General features: G+C 51.0%; 1 protein-coding gene and 1 long non-coding RNA gene across 3 annotated transcripts in view; one reads left to right on the top strand and one right to left on the bottom strand.

Moving 5' to 3' along the window:
- Nucleotides 1–17,612, top strand: part of LOC125938879 (uncharacterized) — a 33,443-nt gene extending 15,831 nt beyond the window's left edge. For both annotated transcript variants that reach the window (XR_007462849.1, XR_007462848.1), the window contains one exon: nt 17,330–17,612. This is a non-coding gene — a long non-coding RNA (uncharacterized LOC125938879). The remainder of the gene's footprint in view (nt 1–17,329) is intronic.
- ADAMTS8 (ADAM metallopeptidase with thrombospondin type 1 motif 8) lies at nt 186–21,393 on the bottom strand. Its single transcript, XM_049654277.1, has 9 exons — nt 20,124–21,393; nt 11,888–12,127; nt 10,947–11,082; nt 10,111–10,278; nt 8,833–9,134; nt 6,341–6,524; nt 3,764–3,936; nt 3,467–3,642; nt 186–1,400 (listed from the first exon to the last, which is right to left on the bottom strand). The coding sequence occupies exons 1-9, from the start codon at nt 21,324–21,326 to the stop codon at nt 830–832; spliced, it is 3,153 nt and encodes a 1,050-aa protein (XP_049510234.1). The 5' UTR covers nt 21,327–21,393; the 3' UTR covers nt 186–829.
- Nucleotides 21,394–23,186: the final 1,793 nt, after the last annotated feature.

Genomic DNA, 23,186 nt, shown 5'->3' with positions numbered 1-23,186 from the left:
TAGATTATGATGAAGAGTTGCCTGAATGAGCTGGATTCAGCAAGAGGAAGGCCCGAGAGACCCAGGCAAGGTGCCAGCTTCCCTGTGTGTGTTCAAGGTCAGCTGACCTAGTTTTAGCCTCCATCCTTGGGCTCTGGGTCCTCTGCCTTTTCCAAAGAAATAGTGAACCAGATCAGACCACTGCATTGGCACAAGATCACACTTTAGTTCAGAGACACATTTGCATAAATACTTGAAATGGACCCGCCCCTGCAGGTGCAGCCTGAGACCCTGCACGGCTCTCCACAGTCCTGCAACTCTGCAGCCCTTTAGGCAATGGATTTTAATACTGAAGACAGTCAAGGTCATTTCTGAAGGTGGCTCGGGGGCGCAGCTGTGGAGCTTTGACATTAGCCATCAACCCCATACTCCGAGTCTCTGTTTTACTAATTTTTTCCCCCTGAGGTAGATTATTTATCGGGGAAACTAAATAGGAAAAACTTTTTTTCATTTAACTCTACTAGTCCTTTGCAAACAGGCTGAGTCTCCTGTTTGGGTCAATAAGTGCATTTTTTTTTTTTTTTTTTTTTTTTTTTTTTTTTTACCTTTTAACCTATGTCCTCTACCTGAACCCATACTAGGTTCAACCCACCAGATAGTAGACTTTAGGATCTGTTGTCCCCGTTCTCTTCTCCGCATTGTGAATTCATGCCGAATTGGAGTGGCCATGGCAATGGCAGGCCTGGGTAGGCCACGCCACCTCCATAGGTAGGGTTGCCACAGTGGGTACCTTTGTCTGCACTCCAGCACCCCAAGTCCATGAGCACGAGACTGGCCTCACCCCGCTGGATCACAGTGGGCATGGCTGGCTTCCACAGGGCTTGACATCCTCAGGTTTCAGGGCCTCGTTGCAGGTGGCGGAGGCCTGGCCATGGGGGTCCCGACACTCCACAGTCCGCCGCTGCCGGCCAGCTCCACAGCTGCTGGAGCATTCAGACCAGTCCCCTAGCACCCACTGCGCGTTGAGCAGGGGTTGAATGATGTTGGTGGTTGCCCTCTCTTTACTGTTCTGTATGCTGAAGTTCACGTCATTAGGAACAAAGAAGGTATATTTGACTTTGGGGGGAAAGACCTCACCAGGGACAGTCAGGAGCTGCACGGTCAGAGGCTCAGGCAGGGGCCGGAAGCTCTGCAGCCGTTCCAGGGTGGCAATAGAACCACTATATTTAAGGATGGTCCCCTTCACCAAGATGTCCTGTTCTATGGCAGAGATGGCCAGGTTTCCATTGAGCAGGTACTGGCCATCGGCAGTCTTCAATGCCAGGTAGTTGCCATCGTTCTGGACCCCTGGATGGCTCCGTTGTTTCACATCAATGTTAGTGGCACCAGCTGGGATGGTGACAATGTCATTATAGCCGTAACTATGATAGGAACAGAAAGACACCCTTAGGACCAGTGGCTACCCAGCCCAGTGCCTCAGGAAGTTAGCATGCTGGTGACCAGGGTGGACAGACACAAACCACCAGCAAATCATCCAAGTAATTGCCCCAAAGTTCCTGATAAATAAGCTGCTGAGGCCAATAGGAATGTTCTGTGCATTGGGATATTCAAGCGTTTTTGCTTTGCCTGGTAACTCTGTTTCAAATGCTTGGAGTTTAGATGTGTGGATCTGGACATCAGCACAGAGGAAGATATCCCAGAAGAGTTTGCAAAGCTGCATCAGTGCTGCCAAACCTGGCCGCTCTTGGCTCAAGTGAGATCTCGAAACACTTTTAGCTCCTTGCATTGGTATATAACTTTGCTTGGCAACTTTCATACTCAAAGCTCAAACCCATGTGGAAAAATCTGTTCCACACACCCGTTCCAGAATCCAACCAGGGTGGACATCTCACTCTACCTCTTAGAGCCGATCAGTCCCTAGTATTTGGTTAAAAGGGCCCCAGGGCAGGAGCCAGAGTGATAAATGCTGCTTCTAGTTGCCTTCCTCCGGTGTGTCCAGACAGCATGAGCTGTGTGCTTCTGAGAAGATAGGATGCTGCTTGGGGAATGTGTTTCTTTCTCTCTTTCTCTTTCTCTCTTTCTCTTTCTTTCTTTCTTTCTTTCTTTCTTCTTTCAAGTTTATTTTGAGAGAGAGAGAGAGAGAGAGAGAGCAAGCATGAGTGTGTGAGGGTAAGGGGCAGAAAGAGAGTGAGAGAAAGAGATTCCCAGGAAGGCTCTGCACTGGCAGCATGAAGCCTGACATGAGGCTCACACTCACAAACCATGAGATCATGACCTGAGCCAAAATCAAGGGTTAGATGCTTAACCAACTGAGCCACCCAGGCACCCCAGGGAACATGTTTCAACTCTACTGTAGGTCTAGGGCTTTATGTGGGGTGGAAAAACCTTAGTTTTTAGTCTTCTCTTCCGGGGCAAAAGTGCTCATGTTACATAGACTGGGAAGAAAGCAAAGAAGGTTGAGGACAGGCGGTCAGTTCTCTGCTACTCTTGCCTTTCTATCCACTCAGGCTAGCCACTTAGTTGAGGGCAGCTCTGAAAGAATCCACAGCCCCATATGTCTAATGCCTAAGAGAAAACCAGCTAACGGACCCAGTATCTGAATATCTCACACCACATGCTTCTTTTTTCTATATCCTTTGAGTTTAAATTTGAAGACTGCCAAGTTGTCTGCTGTAGGCTGGTTTTGTTCTCTGAGACTGATAAGGTGAGAGATAGTGAGAGACAGACAGGGGCACAGTGTGGCCGTGTAACATATGCCCTTGCCATTCCTCTCTGGGAATTGTATGCCACGGCAGGAAAAAGATAGCGCAGGATTAAGACACCTGGGTTCTCTTCCCGGCTGTCATTAACTATCAGTGTGACCTTAGGAGCATCATGTGATCTTTTCATGCCTTAGTTTATTTATCTGTAAATGGGGAATAATAGTATTGGCCATCTGATCTTATTTTAGGAATCAAATGAGGCTACAGGGATAAAAGCACTTAAATACTAGTTTTATGAACTTATGGCTTTAAGACGTGACAAAGCATCCAGAGTTGTCAGATTCATGAAAGCCCTAAGGCCACCAAGACCCGCCCCCTCTTTGTACTCCTTTCTGAAAGATCCACCTGAAGAAAGGGTGGGACTCACCAGGTGTAGGGCGAGATGTCCTTCCCAAAACAGGCCTGGGAGAGCTGCTTTCTGGCCAAGGCCCTGGTTAGTCAGCATAGCTGTATTGCTGGTTGACTCAGAGCTGATACACCCCTATCCTCGGGGCCTCTGGCTGCCCTGTGCACCGTCCTCTCTATGGGTCAGACACTATGCCAAGGGTTCCGCCCATCTTATGACTTGTTATAATGATTCTGAGATAGGGGGGCCTCCCAATGCTTTACAGAGAAACTACAGCTCAGTGCTGCGTGGGTATTAACTGGCCGCTACAGTCCACACTTAGGCCGATGTGATTCCAGCTCTTCTAGAACCCAGGCACAGGACTATGGGTGTTACTCACCTGGAGGGGTTGAGGGAACCAGACACCTTCCTGCAGGAATTGCCTTTGCCCCCACACACACCACATTTGTCCAACTTCCTAGGTGAGTCCACTACATGGTCACAGCCAGCCTTGACGCACTGGCCACGGACACAGATGGCCAGAGTCTCGGGCCCACAAAGGGTGCCATCGATCACCTGCAGTGGGGAGAGGGAGGGCAACAGAGGGCATGGTGTGCACAGAGGGAGCCCACAGGTGGGGTCGAACCAGGTGGCCTTGCTCCCCACCCGTAGTTCTGAGCTCCAGCAGGATTCTTACCTTGGCCTCAAACACTTTGAACTCACTCCTTCCCCGGGCTCGGCAGAATAACTTGCAGCGGTCCCGGGGGGACACCCCTGCGTACTTGGGGACCCACTGTAGGAGGTTCCCATCCATGTCCGTGTAATTGTAGGCATTGTACTTCTCGCACTGCTGCTCTCTGAAGCTTTTCCCTACAAAGAGTAAGAAATTACATGGAGGTAACATGGCTTACCTAGAGCATGGGACGACCCAGCACTAGAAATGCCAGGATTCAGAGCCCCTTTATTCCTCCTGGTTTTGACCCAATCCCAGGACACAGGTCCAGTGTCATCTGGGCTCAACATTCCTAGACTCTCCCAATCTAGGTCCATGTGGCAAGGTAAGGATAAATGTCCTTTCCATTTGGGGAAGATACCAATTTTATCTTATAAATGAATAAACTTACTAGTTACAGGGGACAACTCAGTAAGCTTGACTGCTCCATGGAGTATATTTTTGGGACCCTGCTAATTGTGCTCTATTTTGACTTCCTTGGTGACATTGGACATGTATCCAAGAACTCTTAGATCTATCTCTGGTTCTGATCTTGCCCCTATTCCTCACCGGCTATAATTCTGGCTGTCTCTGGAGGGACCTCCATTTGTAGTAGTGAGATTACCTCCAGCTCAGCAAAAGCCCAACTCCATGTGGCTTCTCCATTAACTGGTTTAGTTTGCACTTGGGGATACTGCCACATTCTGCTGTGACACTGGAGTCAGGTTTCTGCTGAACATTTGAGCATCTACATCCACTATTTCCAACCTGTTGTTAAGTCCTACACTCTATTCAGGACAATCTGTGATTTTAAGTATCTCCTTCCCACTCTCACCATCTGAGTCCACCTCCCACGAGCAGAGGCATTGCGGTTTCATGTGAGACCTAGTTCCCAGCCTCCTCTCCCATCCTGCTACATGCTACTTCCAGAACAATCTGTCAGGAGTAACATATGTTGTTGTTGTTGTTGTTTTTACCCCACAATCTTGAAATTAAACCTGCTCTTAATACCGAGGTTCTCCACCTTAGTTGTACATCTGCATGGCCTGTGGACACTTTTCATAACACAGATGGCCATGTCCTACTCCTGAGATTCTGACTCAATGCACCTGAGTAGTCTGGGCCTCTGTGTTTCAAAAAGCTTCCCTGACGGACAGCCAGTGCAGAGAATCTCCAGATACCATTTTTAGCTTTCACAAACCTTTGTTGTGTAGCTTTGAAGGGCTAGTATGCCGCTTGACTCCACCTGAGTGAATCCTAGCCCCTCTCAAACCTTTCCCATCTCCTCCCTGGCACACATCCTCCTACACCTCATTCCTATCTCCATTGTACAGGCCCTGCTCAGCCCTAACTCCCTGTGAAGGTTCAGACTAGCTCAGGCTTTTCCTTGCTCCGAATTCTTCATAAGTCTAGGGGTCTAGGCCTCGTAGATTAGGCTTTAATTGCTTTGTAAAAGGCAGGTGGATCTCTAACTAGACTGCAAGTCCTTTGAGGACATGTCTTGTGCATTTTTACAAGGTCATTTATAACACCTATTATAGTTTGAGCCACACAAGAGGCACTAAAAACCACTTGATTGAGAGGACGGACCCTGGTGCATCCTGAGATCATACTATCACCATGTTTACCTTGTGCCTTATAGTCATCCCTTCTCTCTTCTCTCTCCTTCTCTTTACCCCATATGCCAGGCAAATTCTCATGATTCCAGGGCAAAATTTCTAGAGCCTCATGCCATTGTTGATCCCTCATGCCATTGCAAAACTGCAAAGCCTACAGATTCCCTCGTTAGACACCAACCCAATGTCAGTGTGTCTTTGCACTTGGATGAATCTCCCTTAAAACTCTGCTTGTCTTTTGCTGCCTGCCAAAATTTCCTGGAGCTGCACAAGGGGGAGTTGGATGGGATGGTGGGGAAAAACGTCTAATGATTCCCTCTCACCAGTTCTGCTGCTACCCCTGCTGCCTCTGAGTTAACGTGTATGCTTTCTAGCGGGAACTAGGGGGTAGGAATATATGCCAACTAGAGGTGGTGCTGCTCCCTGGTAAGGTTCCATTAGGCAGTTGCCATGGCCCCAAGGGAAGATGGGCAACTCTTCTCAGAAGGAATGTGCACTAGAATCAGATTCAGAAACCCTCCCTCCGCCCTAGGCTGAATGTTGGCTGGAAAGACAGTGGAGGTTTGGCTCTGACAGTTGCTTTGGAAAACACTTCTATTCTGCACACAGACGAGGGTTCAGATGCCTCCAGGAGGATTAGTATCCTAGACTCTCGCCTCTCTGCAGAGCTCCCCCCAACCCCCTGAATGAGTTTGGTTGGGAATGACATCCTCTACTTCCACATCTTAGAAGACAAGGGCAATTTCTTTCCTTGACTTTGCTATGCTCTCCCAGCCCAAGTGAGAGCTGTCTAGGGGCCACTAAGCTTTGCCCTAAAATTTGGTGTCTTGCAGAGTCCATTCATATCTGGATCTCAGGAAAGCTCTGCATCCCCAGGAGACCCACCCTACTTCTTGTCTGGGGATTTGCTGCAGTGACAACAGTCGTGGCCATCAGTGGTCATTACCATCAGGGGGGCATTCCTCTGTGTGGCAGGACTGATACTTAGCTCTCCGACCCAGGCAGTATCTTCCTCCATTCTGAGGTTCAGGGTCCTTGCATTCACGATGTGAAAACTGTACTCCTCCTCCACAGGTCCGGGAACATTCTCCCCAAGGTCCCCATGGGGCCCAGCCTCCATCCACTACAGCCTGAAACACACAAGGCCGCACTAAATCAGGAGAAGAGGTGAGGAGGCCTCAGCTGTCAGTGTAACAGGGGGCCATGGCCCTGACCTCCTCACCTAGTTATGTTCATAATAATGGTGGGTGTTGTTCAGTAAGCTTCCCTAATCATTTGTTTAATGACTATGTGATTTGCTTGGTTATCGTCTTCTTGAACATGGAGGCTGTGTGGGACTTGTTCACTGCTGACTCCCCTGTGTCTAAAACAGTGTCTTGCTGTTAGTAAGGTGTTCGGTATTAGTTGTTGAATGAAACAACATTTTATGGGAATAAGGTTGTGTCTAATGCAGCAGTTCTCCATCTGGACCAATTTTATCCTCTGGAGACATTTGGCAATGTTTGAAGACATTTTAGTTGTCACAACTGGGGAGGGCATATGCTGCTGGCCTCTAGTGGATAGAGGATGGGGTGCTGCTAAATATCCAACAATGAACATTTAACAATGACGAAGACATCCTCCCCTTCCACCCCCCAACCAAGACTTATGCAGCCCCAAATGTCTCTAGGGGCGAGGTTGAGAAGTCCTGGTTTAAAGTAATAATTGCTGGGAACTGTTGCTATCTGTCTACCAGCTACCAGTTCCAGTGGTAGGATAATGTCCGGGAAATAGAGTTGCTTCTATCTTTACAATCAACCCAGGAGAACAGAACTTTGCCCTTGATAGGTTCATAGAGTTTTCAAAAGCGAAATAATTTTTTAAAATGACAAAAGTATTATTTACTTATGTAAAAAAAGAAAAACCCAGAAAAGTATAAAAGAGAAAATAACACTTAAAAAAAAAAACAACAAAAAAACACTACCCAGGGCGCCTGGGTGGCTTAGTTGGTTAAGTGTCTGACTTTGGGTCAGGTCATGATTTCTCGGTTCGTTCAGTTTGAGCCCTGCATTGGGCTCTGTGCTGACAGCTCAGAGCCTGGAGCCTGCTTCGGATTCTCTGTCTCCTTCTCTCTCTGCCTCTCCCCTGCTCTCTCTCTCTTTAAAAAAATAAACGTTAATTTAAAAAATTAAAAAAAAAAATACCACTGCCCAAATAAAACCACTGATGTAATTTTCATTGATAACTCCTTATACTTTTGCTCTGAATAATAATAAAGATGTGATGTTTTTACTTTACATACTTTTGATTCTGTTATATAGTGTTTTATGAACTGTTTTCTGTCCTTAAAAATAGACGGTAAACATCATCCCATGATCATTCCTTGTCAAAGTCTCCCTGCATTGAGTTTGGCTCTGGTGCTGGGGAATGTTGGACAGACCCCCTCCCCTCTCCTCAGTAATGCATGAAGCACATGCTTTGGGGGATGGGGGTGGGGGTCAGTACCTAGAAGAGAAGCTTAGTGTTTGAATGGGGAGGATAAGTGGCTGAGGATGAATCCGTGAATCCTGCCCTGGTTCAAGCTTAGATAGAGTGTGGCTTACCTGGCCCGAGCCCGCTCCTGAGCCTCAGTGCAAAGGACATGCCACTGAGGTTAGTCCTCTGGACAGGGAGTGCTCAGGCCACCCCGGTGATTCAGTGCTGGACCGGGACCAGGCTGCAAAACTCAGCGGATGCTGTTTCATAGGCAGGGCTCCGTGACTCGCAGTAAGAGAAATGTGATCAGCCTCACGGTTTGGAAGTATTAAGAGCAGGGCAAAGAAGTGAATCATTTAAAAACTCTTGCTGGCATAGCCTTGGTTTTTCTTGTAAGTTTACTCTGTCCTAGGCCAAGTTTTCTCTGCCTGGTCAGAAACAGCTTTGATTCCTTCTCCCCTCTTAATTATTGAATTCTCACAATTAATCTCATTCTCCTGACCTCTGATTATGAATGCAGCTCAGACACAGGTAGGATATGGATACCTATCCCTCAGTTCTTGAATGTTCGTCTTCTGTTATCACTCTCTCTGTTTGTAATGGAATTCATGATGGCCTCCCTCTATTGAATGGCGAAGTTCTGGCCTTTGTGCTGGAATGCTTCATACCTATCACCAATCCTCAAAAGCCTTCAAGTCAACCCCAAAGCAATTACCAAGGGGGAGTTCCCAAAATGCCCTGAGCACTGGTGGCGTCATCCATCTGCCACCATCTGTCATTCGAGAGTACAGCCTCGAAGAGTTCCTCTTGAGTTTGGGTAAATATGCTTTGCTTTGTTTGCTAAAAGATGAGTGATTTTACTTAGAGGTCATGGTTGCAGCCTAGCCCAAAGTCTCTCAGTTCATGGCCCTCAAGTGTGGTTTCCTCCTTGAAAACAGCCTCCCTCTCCCTCTCCTTCCACACCCCCAAGTGGCTGTCCCTCACCTTGGGCCTGTCCACTTCCTCCTCAGGCAGACAGCTGCCATCCCAGCAGAGGTGCCCAGGCCCACAGGGCGTTCCATCAGCCCATGGCAGGCTGCCGTTCTTCGTGTGGCAAAGGGACTCAGCACCATCCATGTGGCACCAGAGCTGGGCGCAGATGTCCTGCGCAGAGGTGTTGGGGCAGTGGCGGAAACCCAGCCCAAAGATCTGCTTGCACTGTTGGTCCAGCTCATACAGGGCCCTGCGGCCTGGGAGGTCTGTCGGGAGGGGCAGGGCTGAGGTAGGAGCATCCAGGAGACAGTCTCCTGAGAAATGGAGGAAAGCAGAAGAACAAGAATGAGAAGCAGGAGTTTCCCTCTCTCAGATCTCCGTAGCCTCCCACATTACACTCCCACATTATTGCTGGGGTTGAAGGCCCAGCCATTGTAGTTTATTTGACAAGCTAAAAACTGTCAACACTCAATCATCTATATGAGCCTATCCCATTTTTGACTATCAGTAGTAAACATTTTACTAGGATTGAATTTTTTTTGTTGTCATCCAGAACATCTTGAATACATTCAGTGTTCACCTAGGGAAGGCCAGCTAGCTGACATACTAATTTACATCACATATAATTGGGGATGTAAATGTGCTCTCAAAAACCATGGCATGCAAAATAAAGTCAAAGGATTGGTGTTTGGATAATCTATTATTTTTGTATCATAGGTGTCCCTATCTTCTTCAATGAGAACAACCACAAATAAATTATGTTTTCAGGGCTTTGCCCAATAAGTCAAACTGTTTCAACCAGGCCACCCCTCTCCCCCATCCCCCTTGCCCTTGCTCTCACACCACTCATTCCCTGCCTCTTTGCCATTTCTAAGCTGCTGCATGATCTATGTCTCCAGTCCGGATGCTCTATTCTCTCCTCTGTACTACATTCTTCCATCCCTTTGATCTCTGTTCAAGCCCACCTCTTCCAGGTAAACCTTCTCAGACTAATTCTACCTGCTCTGTGACTAATCATCTAAATTAGCCCAGCACACTGGCCGCTAGAAGATAGGGCAAGGAAGAGCATGCCTTGTGAGGATGGTTAGCCTGCCATAGCACGGGAGGTTGGGTGAGGAACACATCTCTGGTGTCTTCTATCCTAAATGTCTCTGATGCTTTGTGAAGGAGCTCAGCCAGAAACAGCGCAGGTGCCAACGGCAATCTAGCAATCCAGGAGGTGGGCTGGGCAGACCTCAACCACCAGCAGCTGGCCAGAAAGAAGCAGGAAGAAGCCGGAGGGACACCTACCGTGCCCGCCGTCCAGGAGCTCCGTGAGGTACATGGCACTGCAGGGAGACCAGGGCAGTGTCTTGTTTAGGTGGACGAAGAGGGGTGCCATCATGTGGTGTTTGCCCATGGGCCCAAAGAGCCGTGCACAGGGCTTGGAGTCGTCGTGGGGCATGCTGAGGACGTGCCCTGGGGTAAAGAGAGACCTGAAGTCCACCCTAACTGGCCTCCACTGCCCTCCACTCCGCCCTGCCCCTCCCTGAGGGCTCCTCACAAGGCCTAGCACCAACCCACCCCCCTCTTGTAAGACAGTTACCCTCTGCTGACAGAAGAAGGCATCTCAAGGGCTAACCAGTCACCAGCTCCTCATGGGAACAGCCATGCCCCTGTTCCTTAAAGATTTTTGTTTCAGGCTTCACTCTGGGCTTTTCTCTCTCGGGAAGCTTTCACAGAATACTGAGGAACATTGATTTCCCTTTGTTTTCTGCCTCAGCCTGTCCTAAATTCACATGCACCTCAATGATTTGCTTGCTTATGCAGTGCCAATGGATCTTCCCAGAGTTCTTACTACTTAGCTCTGGCAAAGCATCGCAACTCGACCTGAGCATTTATTTCATTTGGCATTTTGCTGGTGACCTCTGCTGATGGTCCAAGACCCTATTTTCATATTATGGCCTCATGCTCAGGGTGGCAATGGAGAAAGCACAGTATCTATTTGCATATAATCAGTCTGTCATAAATCTGAGTAGAACCTGGCCGTGTGTGAGATCTGCACTCCTTAGACCTGGGCTGGCCTGGATTTGGAAGCGGCAGTTCCCTCTGACACAGTACAGTAGATGTGGCATGGCAAGTCTTACCTAGCTCGTGGGCCAGAGTGTAGGCTGCCTGGAGCCCCTCATCCTCGATCACGGAGCAGCTCTTGTTAGGGTCACAGATTGTGCCAATGTCCGCCACGCCCAGGGTGTCACACATCCCCTCCTTCCCACAGAAGTTCTGCTTGGCAGAGAGAGAGAGGGCATGAGAACAGACATCGAACAGAACATCTTTCTGTTTCTGCTCTTCCTGAGTTGAAGGAAAAATTTTAAGCCAAAGGCCCCGTTTCTTCACAAAGGCCACTCGTGTGAGGAAACCCATTTCTTTTTCTGTGTTGGTGTGTCCTGGGGCCAGCTTGTTTTGGAAGGCAGGGTAGCACAGGGGTTATGAGTACTGACCTGCAGCAAGACTGTGTAGGCTTGACTATGAGTGCTACCACTGTGTGGCCGATCTGTGCCTCAGTTTCCTCAGTTGTGAAACGGGGCTTTGTGGGGCTGCTGTGAGGACTGAAGACCTCAAGAGCGCCTGATTCATGTTATTAGAGTCTTCAGCCTTTGGGAAGCTCTGTTTCAATTTACCAGATAGGAGGGCAGGCCTGCCTCCTGGTTTGGAGGTTACCAAATCTCCGGTTACCTGCCTCTGTGTTTAACAACCACTGCAGATGGCTCTCCTCTCTTCGTTCCAACTCCCGATCTCTTACTGGGCAGTGTGAGCACATTTCCTCTTGTTATGACCTCAGCAGACAGCTGGTCACAAACTTTTGGAAAAGGGCCCTTGCAAGATTCCTGTCCTTCCCCTGCAAATACCTCACACTTGTCCTCATGACCTCCCCCTCGTCGTCGTTCGGCACATGAGGCTCCTGGCGTCCAGCTGGGGCCAGCAGGGAGACATTTCCCATGTTTGGGCAGGCCTTAGTGGCCCTCCCTTTTGATCCGCCCATCCCGCCTCCCTTCCTCCCTGGGGTTTCTGGAGCCAGCCCACAAACCTGTCTGGTGAGCAGAATGGCTGTGTCAAAGTGTTCCGGGTGCCGGTCGCTGGGCTGGTTGAAACGCCGCTGCCAGTTGCAGAAGTTACGCAGGGTAAGGCCACCGTTGTCAGACACTTCTGGGCCCCACTTTTCATCTTCCACGATCAGCACTTTTACCACCATCAGGTTGATGGAGTTTCTAATGCTGGGGTGCTTGTAGATTCGGGCTGCCACAGACATTAGTGTCAGGACGTGGTTCTGTTGGGAAGAAGGGGGCAGGTCGAGGGGAGGGTTACATCTCCTGGCCTGTTGCCTGCCCACTGCCACCACCCCTTGATATGCGTCCTATGTGCCAGGCTCTGTGCTGAGCGCTGGATTTGCGGCATGTTGCTGAAGACTCACAAAACCCCTGAGGCCCTGGTGTTGTATTCCTTCATTTTACCTGTAAGAAAATTGAGGCTCAGTAACTGACCCAGAACACAAAGCTAATGAGTATACTGCCAGCATTTGAACCCAGATGGCCTGGTTCCAAAACTTGTGCATTTAACGTCTTGACCAGCCGCAGGTGACTCCGTAAATCTAAAGTTTAAATGCAATAAAATTAAAGTTACAGTTCCTCTGTCACACTGGCTACAGTTCAAGTACATCAGTAGCCATCTATGGCTCAAGGCTTCTGTATTAAACTCAGCAGACAGAACATTTCCATCATCACAGAAAGTCCTATTGGACCGCACTGATTATTCTACCTTAACGTTGACATCAACCGCCTCTGTGCCAGCCACCCCCATCCCCTCTCTGTTCTCAGCCCAGAAGCAATTGTTTGAGTGTTCGAGGTTAGTAGAATGTGCCCCTTACAATCTAGTTGAGCATTTTCCTGGTGCCTGTTGGGTAACTTCTACTCTTCAGGATGGGCACTGTTAGCCCGCAGATTGCTCCGATAATCACTACTAACAGTAGCCAGCCTGCACCAGTCACCAGACCCACACCTTACTCGATGCTCATGCTAACTCTGTGCAGTAGACGCTGTCACCCCCATTTTACAAATTAGGGAGTAGAGGTTCACACAAGTCAAACAAGCTGCCTAAGGTCACACAGCTCTTAAAGCCGGGACACCAGCCCAAGCACGTCTGTCTCTGAGGTCTACACCCTTTGCGTTAAGTTTCCCAGTGCTTGACTGCTGGTTTCTAGACAATCCCAGAAGGTCTATTCCCTTCTGCCAGGGGCTTGAGAGAAGTCAGTGGACCTCATGAGACCCAGGAGCTTAGGATCACACCTGCCTCCAGTTCTGCCCAGGCCAGCTGAAGGAGTCCACATCATTGCTTGGCCTCTGTCCTACCCCTGGGTTGTTCCCAAGGCTTTGGAAGCAGCCAGATGGAGCTCACTGTCCTGCTTCAGGGACCTCTAGAAGTGAGTCCTCTTGGACTATTGTGCAGAAGAAAAGGGGGAAAAGGCACGCGTGCTTTCAGCCAGGAGTGTGGCCAGCTGAGCCTGCCATTCATGTGCCCTGCTCCCTGTTTCCTAGGGCACTGTCTCCCATAAGCCTTTCTTTTTTTCTTTCCTGTGGTCTGGAAGGTAGGAGTGGAAGGAGGGGAGAGGAGGGTGAAAGGCTAAAGAGGGACAGAGGTGAAAGGCTCTGTCGGTTGAGGCCATGTGTGGGAGTTCCAGACGAATCCCATTATTTGTGAATGGGATCTGTCTGTTCACCTCGCAGGCAATGAGCCAGGTATTTTGTAAGCCCTACAAACAGGGGTTGGCAGGTTCCTTAGCGTGTCAAGCACTCCAGCTATGTTTAGGCTGATGTAAACATCTTATCAGCAAAGCTGAAACTTGGCACTTGCTCCTGGAGCTGGATTCCTGAGGGAAAAAAAGCAATCACATCATTATGCAACTGGGGGTGAGGGCTGAGGAATGGGAGCTCGCTGAGGCTGCTTCCTGGCCAGGCTTCCCTGTTTCCAGGGGGCAGAGTCTCCTGCGCTCTTGCCCTAGGAAGGGTCAAATCTGATGGGCCAGGGACCAAGCCCTAGGGTTTCTTCAGAGGCAACCTGCAACTCTCTTTACAAGATTTCTTCCTTTTGAGTCCCAGTTTCACAATCTCAAAATTGGGGAGATGATGTCTTACAAAAAAGGCGTTAACACAAGATGCCAGCTGCTCAGCATTGGTCCCGGAAGGCTTGAGGTTTAAGAAGGATCTGTGTTCCCAAGCTGACCAGATCAGACTGGGGCTCTCAGGCAATGCAGCTGAGTGGGGACCATGCACCAGCCATGTCCCCAGGGAAAACCAAAGGCACAGGGGTGTACATTTGTGTACAAAGGAGGGGCTGAGGCATCAGCGGAGGCTTCCCGAAACTAAGATTTTCAGGGAGTCTCCTCCTTTGCAGTTCAGGGAGCTCACAGCATCTTCTCCAGATACTAAATAACTGTAGGGCTGAGCAGGCTTGAGAGCCATTTTTTTTTTTTTTTTCAAGGCAGTGGATTAGACTTGAGAGCATTTGGATGTCCTTCTGGTTGCTATTTCAGAAGATAATTTCCATTGCTACAAATTCTTATAGAGAGCTACAAGAACTATGTGGTTCAGTGTGTCTGTTAAAATCCCAAATCCTGGTCCTCCCCTTCTCTCTTGTCTTGCTGAGCTTCTGGGGATGGGAGGCACTGCTATCCCCACTGCTAGCTCCTCTAAGAAACTATGGCAGGAAAGCCTGACATTTGCAGTGCCTCTTGCAGTTACCTAGGGGCAAGGACCTGGGGAGGTGGGGTTGGCTGTCAGTCTGTGAGAGTCCGATTCTCAGTCAGTACCCTAGGCAAAAGGCTAGGCCCAACTTACAGTCCCACAGAGAGAGGGCTCAGGAGCCAGTGAAGGAGGTCAGACGGCTCACTCCACCACCTGGTGTCCATATATACCTCTCTGTGCACCACACAAGTGTGGGCTACTTGCTAAAGAATGTGAACAAGATGGTGCCCCTGGTGGTGTGGGGGCCCCAGCACAGCAGATGACCTCCAGCAACCATGTCAGGTAAGTGGGAGCCCATGACCAGCCTGGCCAGGGCTGGTCCAACATCCCCGCTCTTGAATGACCTGGGGACCTCATGCCCTTAATTCTCACTGGGAAAAGGCGGGGCACTTTCTAGGGAGTCTCCTCCACTAGTGCCCCTAGGACCTGAAAAAGAGAAAGAAATGCCCTAGCCAGCTAGGCTGAGACATAGCACTCTGATTCTTAGCAATACAAACAAGGAGATTCCTCCCCCAGAGCTCCCATGGCAGCCAAAGCCAAGTGCAGTGGGAGTCCAGGAGAAGGCTGGGTCTGGGCCAAATGCATTTCCAGCGGCTTCTTCTGCTCTGTCATCCCTATGCTTGGCTCATTTGCTCTTCACACTGTGGGTCCCACCGCTTTTCCTTGCTGCACACCTGGGAGAGGCAAGGCAGGGGAGCACGGCAACATGGAAACACTCTGAGCTCAGCAACCAGTGCCATACTTTTCCTACTGGGGGTCTCCCTAGGGCCCCAGACTGCCAAGGAGGTGGGGGAGAGGCCAAAGAGAGTAAAGAAGTAATTGGAGAAGAGAGAGGGTCCTGCACTGATGTCCTTCACTGCTCCTCATTCTCAAAGCAGCAAGGGGCGGGGCACCTGGGTGGCTCAGTAAGTTAAGCTTCCCACTTCAGCTCAGGTCATGATTTGCGGTTTGTGAGTTAGAGCCCTGTGTTCAGCTCTGTGCTGACAGCTCAGAGCCTGGAACCTGTTTCCGATTCTGTGTCTCACTCTCTCTGCTCCCCTCCCCACTAGTGCTCTCTCTCTCTCTCTCTCTGTCTCTTGAAAATAAATAAAATATTAAAAAAACCAGCAAGGGGCAATGTCCCTCTCCAAAGGTATACGCACTTACTGGAACCACAGTGAGCCAAGCTTAAACACTCTGAGCTGAGCAAGCTGGAAAGGAAGGCCTCCCTGCTGCATGGGACAGCAGAGCCAACACAGCAGTGGGCTGGCTATGAAGGTGTGTGACCACACTACCCTCCTCCTCTGACAAATGTCATCACCAAAGGCAACTCTGGTATAAATTCCTCTTTGTTGAGCACCTACTATGTGCTGGGCACTGGGTCAGGTGCTCTCTATATTGTCTTGTATCCTCAAGACAATGCTAGGACATTGGTATAACTGTTCCTATTTTGCTGGCAAAGAAATCGAGGCCCAGAGAAATTGGTAACTTACTCAAGGACACTCAGTCATTTTGATTATCCTTCGAAGCATATGCTTTTACTCACCACACTGCTGCCTATCCTGGATGCTGCAAGGACAGCGACAGCATAGCCAAAACAAACCCAAATCAAGCCAGCAAGCAAGCTTACCCCTGGCATTGTCTACACCTGGGGAGGCAGAAGTGGCAAATCAAAGACCTTTGAATATCAAGGCATTTTCTTTGGGAAAAACTGTGTATTGTTGATCATTCTTGGAAGAGACTCCTCTTGGAAGGAGAACATAATTCACCTGGGACGTAACACTTGTCTTTCCCCCATCCTCATGGGGGGTATAGAGCCAGTGGGGGTGTGTGTCTGCTTCTGTTTTTATCCAAACCAGGACACTTTTGAGAGTGAAGATGATGCTATTAATAATTATGCCAGAACAGGCCTAAGTGGGGATTGTGCTGGACACACTGGGATAGGTGGGCTTGTGGGAGACATTTTCCCAGAGGATATGGGTAAAGGGGAGATGGAATCGCTAGGACTTAACCCTTTCCTGAAATCCCTTGCTGGTAGCCTGACATCTTGGGAGTCCTCTGGTCTTCTCTGGGGATGATGATTACCACTTCTAGGACTCTCCCTGCTAAGCAAAGAATTCAGAGCTCAGCTGGCAGCTGATCCACCGGCAGGATGGATTTTTCAGACTGAGTGTGGGGCACGGCTCAGCCTGCCCCTCACTGCGTTCCTGCTCCAGATTCATCCAGGGAACAATCAGCAGCAGCCGGATGCAGACAGAGTTAATGGCCTCTTCCGAGGTGGTCCCTGCTTTCAGAAAGCCCCCTTTGTCTGAGCTCATTAACTCTGAAACCAGATAAGAAGGTGGGAGGTGGAGGGGGGGGGCCCTTCTGTCAAGGGATTAAGTGAACTCAAGTGTACAGAGTTCTGGAAAACTTCATTGTCGCTTAACAGTGTGACCAGCTTCTAGCATGGCTAATTCTTTCCCTTGGCCTTGAGGTGGTTTCTTCCCAGGATAGGGCCTCCCACTTTGGCTGGGCATCTTTGGACTGCTGGATTCAATGACCTATTCCCACAATATGGACAAGTGTAGGGCCACAGAGCCACACACCCTTCTCATGCTAACGCAACCTCATGGCACAAGAGAAAAAGAGCACTGCACTCAGGTTCAGGACACTTGGATTGTGACCCAGACCTGCTGCTTACTAGTTGTGTGACCTTGAGAAAGTCACAGATTCCCTGTGAGCTGAACCTTTTTCCTCTGCCTCCCTCACAGGTATTTCCGCTGAGGCGATGCATACAAACCATTATGCAAATTGAATGCACTCAGAGCATGGTTTCCCCACATAGTGCTGAATTTTCTAGAAGACTCATCATGAAAAGCGGCCTCACTGATGCTTACGTTAGCACTGATGACCTAGTCCAGGTGTCTGGCCTCACAGATGAGGAAATGCAAGACCTCACGGGGGTAAAATCCCTTCATCCTTACCTTACACCACTGCCTGCTAAGACACCCCAAAGTGCCTTCCATCTGTGCAAATGAAGTCTCTAGGAGATGCCTCGGAGAGTTACTTATAAAGAACTGGATTCTATTTTGGGGATATGGATCTGGGCAGGCAAGGTCTTGGGGAACTAGAGCATGACATTCATTCTTGTCTTAGCTGAGCTCATGGACATGTTTAGGAAGTCCAGGGGATTGAGCTGAGAAGTTCAAGTGTATCCTGTGGCATCTCCACAGCTGGTAAGCAGTCAAAGCAGAGGGGTCAGTGGGAGGTCACAGAAGCAGCTGTGCCTCAGCCCCTGCCCCACCCCAGCGTGGTGACAGCAGGCAGGGGTATAAGTTGGCTGTGACATAATGAGACCAAAGGGGAGGTGATGGAGTTGGTACAGCTGAGACAGGACTTTTCCTTCAGGTATAAGACCTGGAAGCAGATCCCCTAGGGAGAGGCCCTCAGCCTATACAGGTGCCTGATGCCTATTCTGATATGCTTTTCTGATCCATGGAGGCTGGCTGGGTGCAAGGAGTGTGTCTGTGGGTGGTCCAGAAACAGCATATGGGGAGGGAGAGGGGATGGGACAAGCATGTACTGGGTCATCCGGTCAGAAATCTGTAAGGGTAGAAGTGTTCCTGGGTGCCTCTGTGAAGAGAACCCGAGGCAGACCCAGCCCAGCCCAGCCAAGTATATCCTTGAGGTAAATACTCAGTATCTTAAGTTACTAGGTGATGGGCTGAGTGAGATGGTAGGAAGACAGTAGGGAAAACATTTTGGCTCTGAAGCCTGAAAAGTAATTACTTTATCTGATGCTTCCTTGTGCTCTTGTCTTTCCTACCTCCTGGTTCTCAGGCAGATGTCAGAAACTGGTCCATGCATGGGGAGTGGCTCAGCACCTCAGCTCAGGGTTTGCAATGATTGTACTTTCAGCCTTTCTCTGGTAGAGCTCCCTAATAGCCAGGTGTGGTGGCCCTAACCTGTGATGGGAGAAGCCCCATTAACCACCCTTTTGAGGACTTGCTTGAGGAAAGGAGTCAGGGGAGTTGGCTGGTGCCTCCTTTTGCTTTCAGGGTGGGCAGGGAAGCAGATATGCAGTCATCATAGACCTAAAGCCCATTGGAAAGACCACACCGATGGCTCAAAGCTGCCTTACCAGCACGTGGCAGAAGTGAATACTACAACAGTGTGCAAAGGAGCCTGCTTCTACAGTAACCAGAGAAGCAGCCACATGGGCCACTCACCCCTATCTCTTCCCATCCTTCCATCTAGATGCATTTCCCCGTGATTGCAGAGTGAGAAAGATGGGGTGCATCATCTAGACTGTTCGGCACAGGTGATGCTGAAGCACTCGGTGTCCCCAACAGCTGGGCATGGGCTGATCCTAGAATAGGATCACTGGCCAAGATTGCCATTACTGAAAAAGTATCAACTAAACTGCGTCAGTGGCCAGGATCCCTGCTGCAGGGATCTATGACCGCTGGGAGGGCAGGTCTTCTCTACCTAGCACGCCCCTGGTTTTGTGCTCCTCAGGGGAAGAGAAAGTACGGCCCTCTCCTGGAACCCTTGTACTTCACCTGGTGCTTGGGGGAGGTGTTGGGACACAGGGTGACACAGATACCTCGTGCTGAGTCTGCACCACCTCTGAATCTAGTTAGATGTGGTCTGGTTACAGGAGCTGTCCCCTGAACTCCATGTTCCTGCCCAGCCAAGCTCAGTAGAGAGCTGTGTCTGGGCTGAGAGCAGCTGGGGTGGACCAAGGAGAGTTCTGGCTCCACAAGGAGCGTTCACTGAAAGAGTTCATATCCCCACTGCTTTCTCCCCTCCCTTTTCCACTGAAGCTTCAGTCTCCCAGGCTAACCCCCAGGCAGAAATTCTGTTCCCCTCCCTTCTTGTGCTGATGCTGGCACTGCGAAGTTCTGCCCGGGGCTGAGTGCCAGGTTGGCAAGGTAGTCCACGCCCCTTGATCAGAACCAGCTGGGTACACAGAAGTTGGGCAGCCCCCTTCCAGGTTCAACTCCCTCCAAACAATGTCTTTTACTTATGGCAACCTCAGTTCTGTACATGAAGGGAATGAAACAGCCACATCTTTCCAACCCAGCTGACTTTCCTTGGGAACCTGTCAGGTCTGGAGCCAGTAGAGGGCTGGGAAATGGAGGGCGGGGTGGATGCTCTTCCAAAATGTCCAATTTTCATCTCTGTTGGGAGAGGCAGGTGCCTGGGTTGGGGGGTGGGGGGAGCTGTTGTGCTTGAAAACCCACTTTTAGTTCAGTTTGCCAAGTGCTGAAGGAGATTCAGGATGCGAGGGGTGAAGGTGAGTAGCAGAGGAGGAGGCGCCAGGACCTCCACTCTAAATTAGAAAGGACGGGGGGTGGGTGGGGGGGTGGGGGGGCAGCAGGTAGCCCAGGGGTCAGAGGCTAAGAAAAGAGTTCCTGCACCTTCTCAGAAAGGAAAGAACCTTGTTTGGGGTCGGTCTTGGAAGGATGAGGGATGTGAAGGGTTTTCTCAGAGGAACTGGAAAGGGAAGATTTTGGAGGCTCTAGGAGGTGACTGGGGGCCTCCAGGCAAAGCGAATCCTACCTGCAGGTCGGCTCCATAGAAGGCAGCCATGGACGCATCGGCCACCAGCAGCGTTTCCACGAAGCGAGCCTCAGACACAAAACGCTTGGTCCGACTCGTGGCCCCCAAGGGTGGTGGCTGCTCGCTGGCGCCTTCTGCATCCTCTTTGCCCTCCTCCTCCTCCTCCTCCTCCTCCTCCTCCTCCTCCGTTTCCTCCTCCTCCTCCTCCTCCTCTTCCTTCTCCTGGTCCTCGTCTCCTTTCTCCTGCCTCTGACCCTCTCCCTTCACCTCCCACTCTGGTCCTCCAGGGAGGGGGTGGGCTTCAGAGGCGGCGGCGGCGAGCCCGGGGGTCCCGCGGCGCGGCCCGGGCCCCCAGCGCTGCAGGCGGTGAGGCTGGTGCAGGGAGCCCCCCGCGCCCTGCGGCTGGATGGTGAACTCCTCGCCGTCCAGCAGGAAGGAGCCGCTCAGTCCGCGGCACAGGCTGACGGCCGCCAGCGACTCGGGCTCCCCATTCACCGTGCCGGAGAAGAAGCAGTCGCGCAGCTCTCGCTCGCCCCCGGCCGCCCCGCCGGAGCCCCCGAGGCGCTCGATCTTGAAATTGGGCGCTAGGAAGCTGGCGTCCGGCGCCAGGCGCAGCACGAAGCCCTTGCCGAAGGCGGACAGGTGGAACGTGAGCTCGCCCGCGCTGCCCGGCAACCGCGTGGGCTCCACCAGCTCCGAGGCCTGCCCCCGGGCGCCGGGCCGGGCCGGGGCGCCGCGGGCCAGCGGCGGCGGCAGCAGCAGCAGCAGCAGCAGCAGCAGCAGCAGCAGCAGGAGCGGCGGCCACCGGGGGGCGGCGCGGGGCATGGGGGCTCCGGCAGCGGCGCAGGAGAGGGAAGAAGGCGGCCCGGCGCGGGCAGGTGCCGGCGGCGCGAGCGCAGCCCGGCCGCTCTCTCCAGGAAAAAGCAAATCAATCAGCTCGCTGGCCGACTGGGCCAGCGGGGGCCTGGCGGCGGCGACGGCAGTCCCCGAGCGGCCCCTCTGGCTGGCGAAGGCCGCTCCTCCCGCGCCCGCCCGCCGAGCAGAGCGCGAGCAAACTGGCGCCCCGGGCCGCGTGCGCCCGTCCTCCGCCCCTGCCCCGCACGTAGTCCCCGCGCAGCCGCCTCCTGCCTCCTCCCCACCCCGGGAAGCACCGAGTGGGCTGCCGAGCCCTTCGTATTTATACTTCCTTCCCGGCTTTGACATAAGAGGTTTATTTTTGATCTCTCACTATTCCCGTTTCCCCTCCCCTGGGATCAGAGAGAGAAACTGAAAAGAGGGAGCGAGAGAGGAGAGAGAAAAAAAATTGGATGAAATGTAAAACCAATCAGGAGTCAGGGAGACGCGCTCCCCCCCCCCCCCCCCCCCCTTAAGTGTCAACTCCCAACTTTTTTCCCCTTCCCTTTACGCGCGGTCCCACATTAACTCCTGCAATGCTGGACTGGCCCTTCAGACAGAGTCCTTTGGGAAGGCCCCAGTTGCTACCTCCTTCAAGGCCAAGTGCCCAGGGCACAGCTCCAAGAGGCTCCTGCACTGGCCCCAGCGACAGTGTTCCCATCCCTGTAGAATCACTCTGGGGATCCCGACTGTTGTATCCCGACTGCTGGGGATCCGATGTGTAGAAGAGAGGTCTCCAGAGAAGGTTCCAGAGCTTTTCAATTGTAAGGCCCAAAAGGGATGTAGGAAAGGTCATACTAAAATCATGCTCCCCACTAAAAACCACATTTGCACCCCAAGCTGGGGATCGGGGACAAATACCACCTGGTTAACACAACCAAGGTCTCGGTTACTTGCCTTGTCCAGGGGCTGCAGCGCAGAGCCCAGCACAGCGGTAAATTACGAGAGGTAAGGTTGGCAGCAAAGTGGAATCACCCCGGAGGGAAGGTGAGCATTTCCCTAGGAAGGCTGCAGATCTTCAGGAACTGCAGTTTGGGCCCTGAAAACTTGATTTGAATACTGCTCAGTTTTTTGGGGGCCTTGATGAAAGGTGGGAAGCCCCCTCACATGGCACTGCCCACAGCTGTGGGTACGGATGTGTGTGAGGGTTGATTCCTTCCCACACTGCCATCTCCCCCAGGGATGAGACGGGACTGCAGCCCAGAGAGAGAGAGAGAGGGGTGGCATGATCTACAGTCTTCACTGAGGGCCACAAAACGAAGCACTTAATGTCACCCCAGTCTTAATGGCACAGCTCTGGATTGGATTCAGGGTCCTGTTCTCTAAGTACAGGCTCTAGAGTCACTCCTCTCTGTGCTTGCTCCGAGTTGTCAGTGTGGGAGATTCACTGGCATCAGGACCTTTAAAATCCTCTGCCAGCTCACCTATACCCAGCTACCCAGTTCTCTGCCTGTGTTGGGGGTACTGGCAGTTGAGGTCCTCCCTGCTTCTTTTTAGCCCAATTGAACTGGTAGCTATGGACATTCAGCATGCATATGAGACCCTCCGGGCTTGTTACCTCCAAAGAGGAGGTTGTCACAAATACAAAAGTACTTTTGTGACTATAGAACCTCTGGTAAACCCTGGTGTCCCCCAAATTCTTTCCAAGTGTCTCCTCTGTCTATTTTCCTTGAAACACGGAAGGATGGCTTTGAATGAGAAAAAAGGTTGCATTAGCAAGCTGTAGGATTGTCTTTCCCAGATCATTTACAAGCTAGGAATAGCTTGCGTCTCATATGTTTTGGGAAACACTTCTGGAGAAAGGGGTATGGAAAGAACGGCCTCTTCAATCCTTTTCCAAAAATGAGGAAAACTGCATCCCAGCATATGGCATAATGGCCCTGGTAGAGTCTGACCTGGACAGGTGATGAATAATCCTATTTACTTCAAGCCTGTTGTAACATTTTTGATCATTGGTCTTTGCTTCTTTAAGTCCCAGAGTCAAAGTGCTGATTTTCAATAGCAGTTATGTCCCTATACGTTTTCCTTCTTTTTCCTTTGTAAGTCTCTCAAAGGAGAAGGATGGGGCCATTGGGCTCCATTCCCCATTCTCTCCTCTGGAATGTATTAATAGCTGCAGGCAGGAGATTTAACCAGCCCAGGGAAAGTCTTGAATGTCCTTGGAGCCCT

This window comes from Panthera uncia, chromosome D1 (genome assembly GCF_023721935.1).
Source record: "Panthera uncia isolate 11264 chromosome D1, Puncia_PCG_1.0, whole genome shotgun sequence".
Lineage (NCBI taxonomy): Eukaryota > Metazoa > Chordata > Mammalia > Carnivora > Felidae > Panthera > Panthera uncia.
The sequence above is the reverse complement of the archived record's forward strand: the minus strand, read 5'-3'. Positions and strand labels throughout refer to the sequence as shown.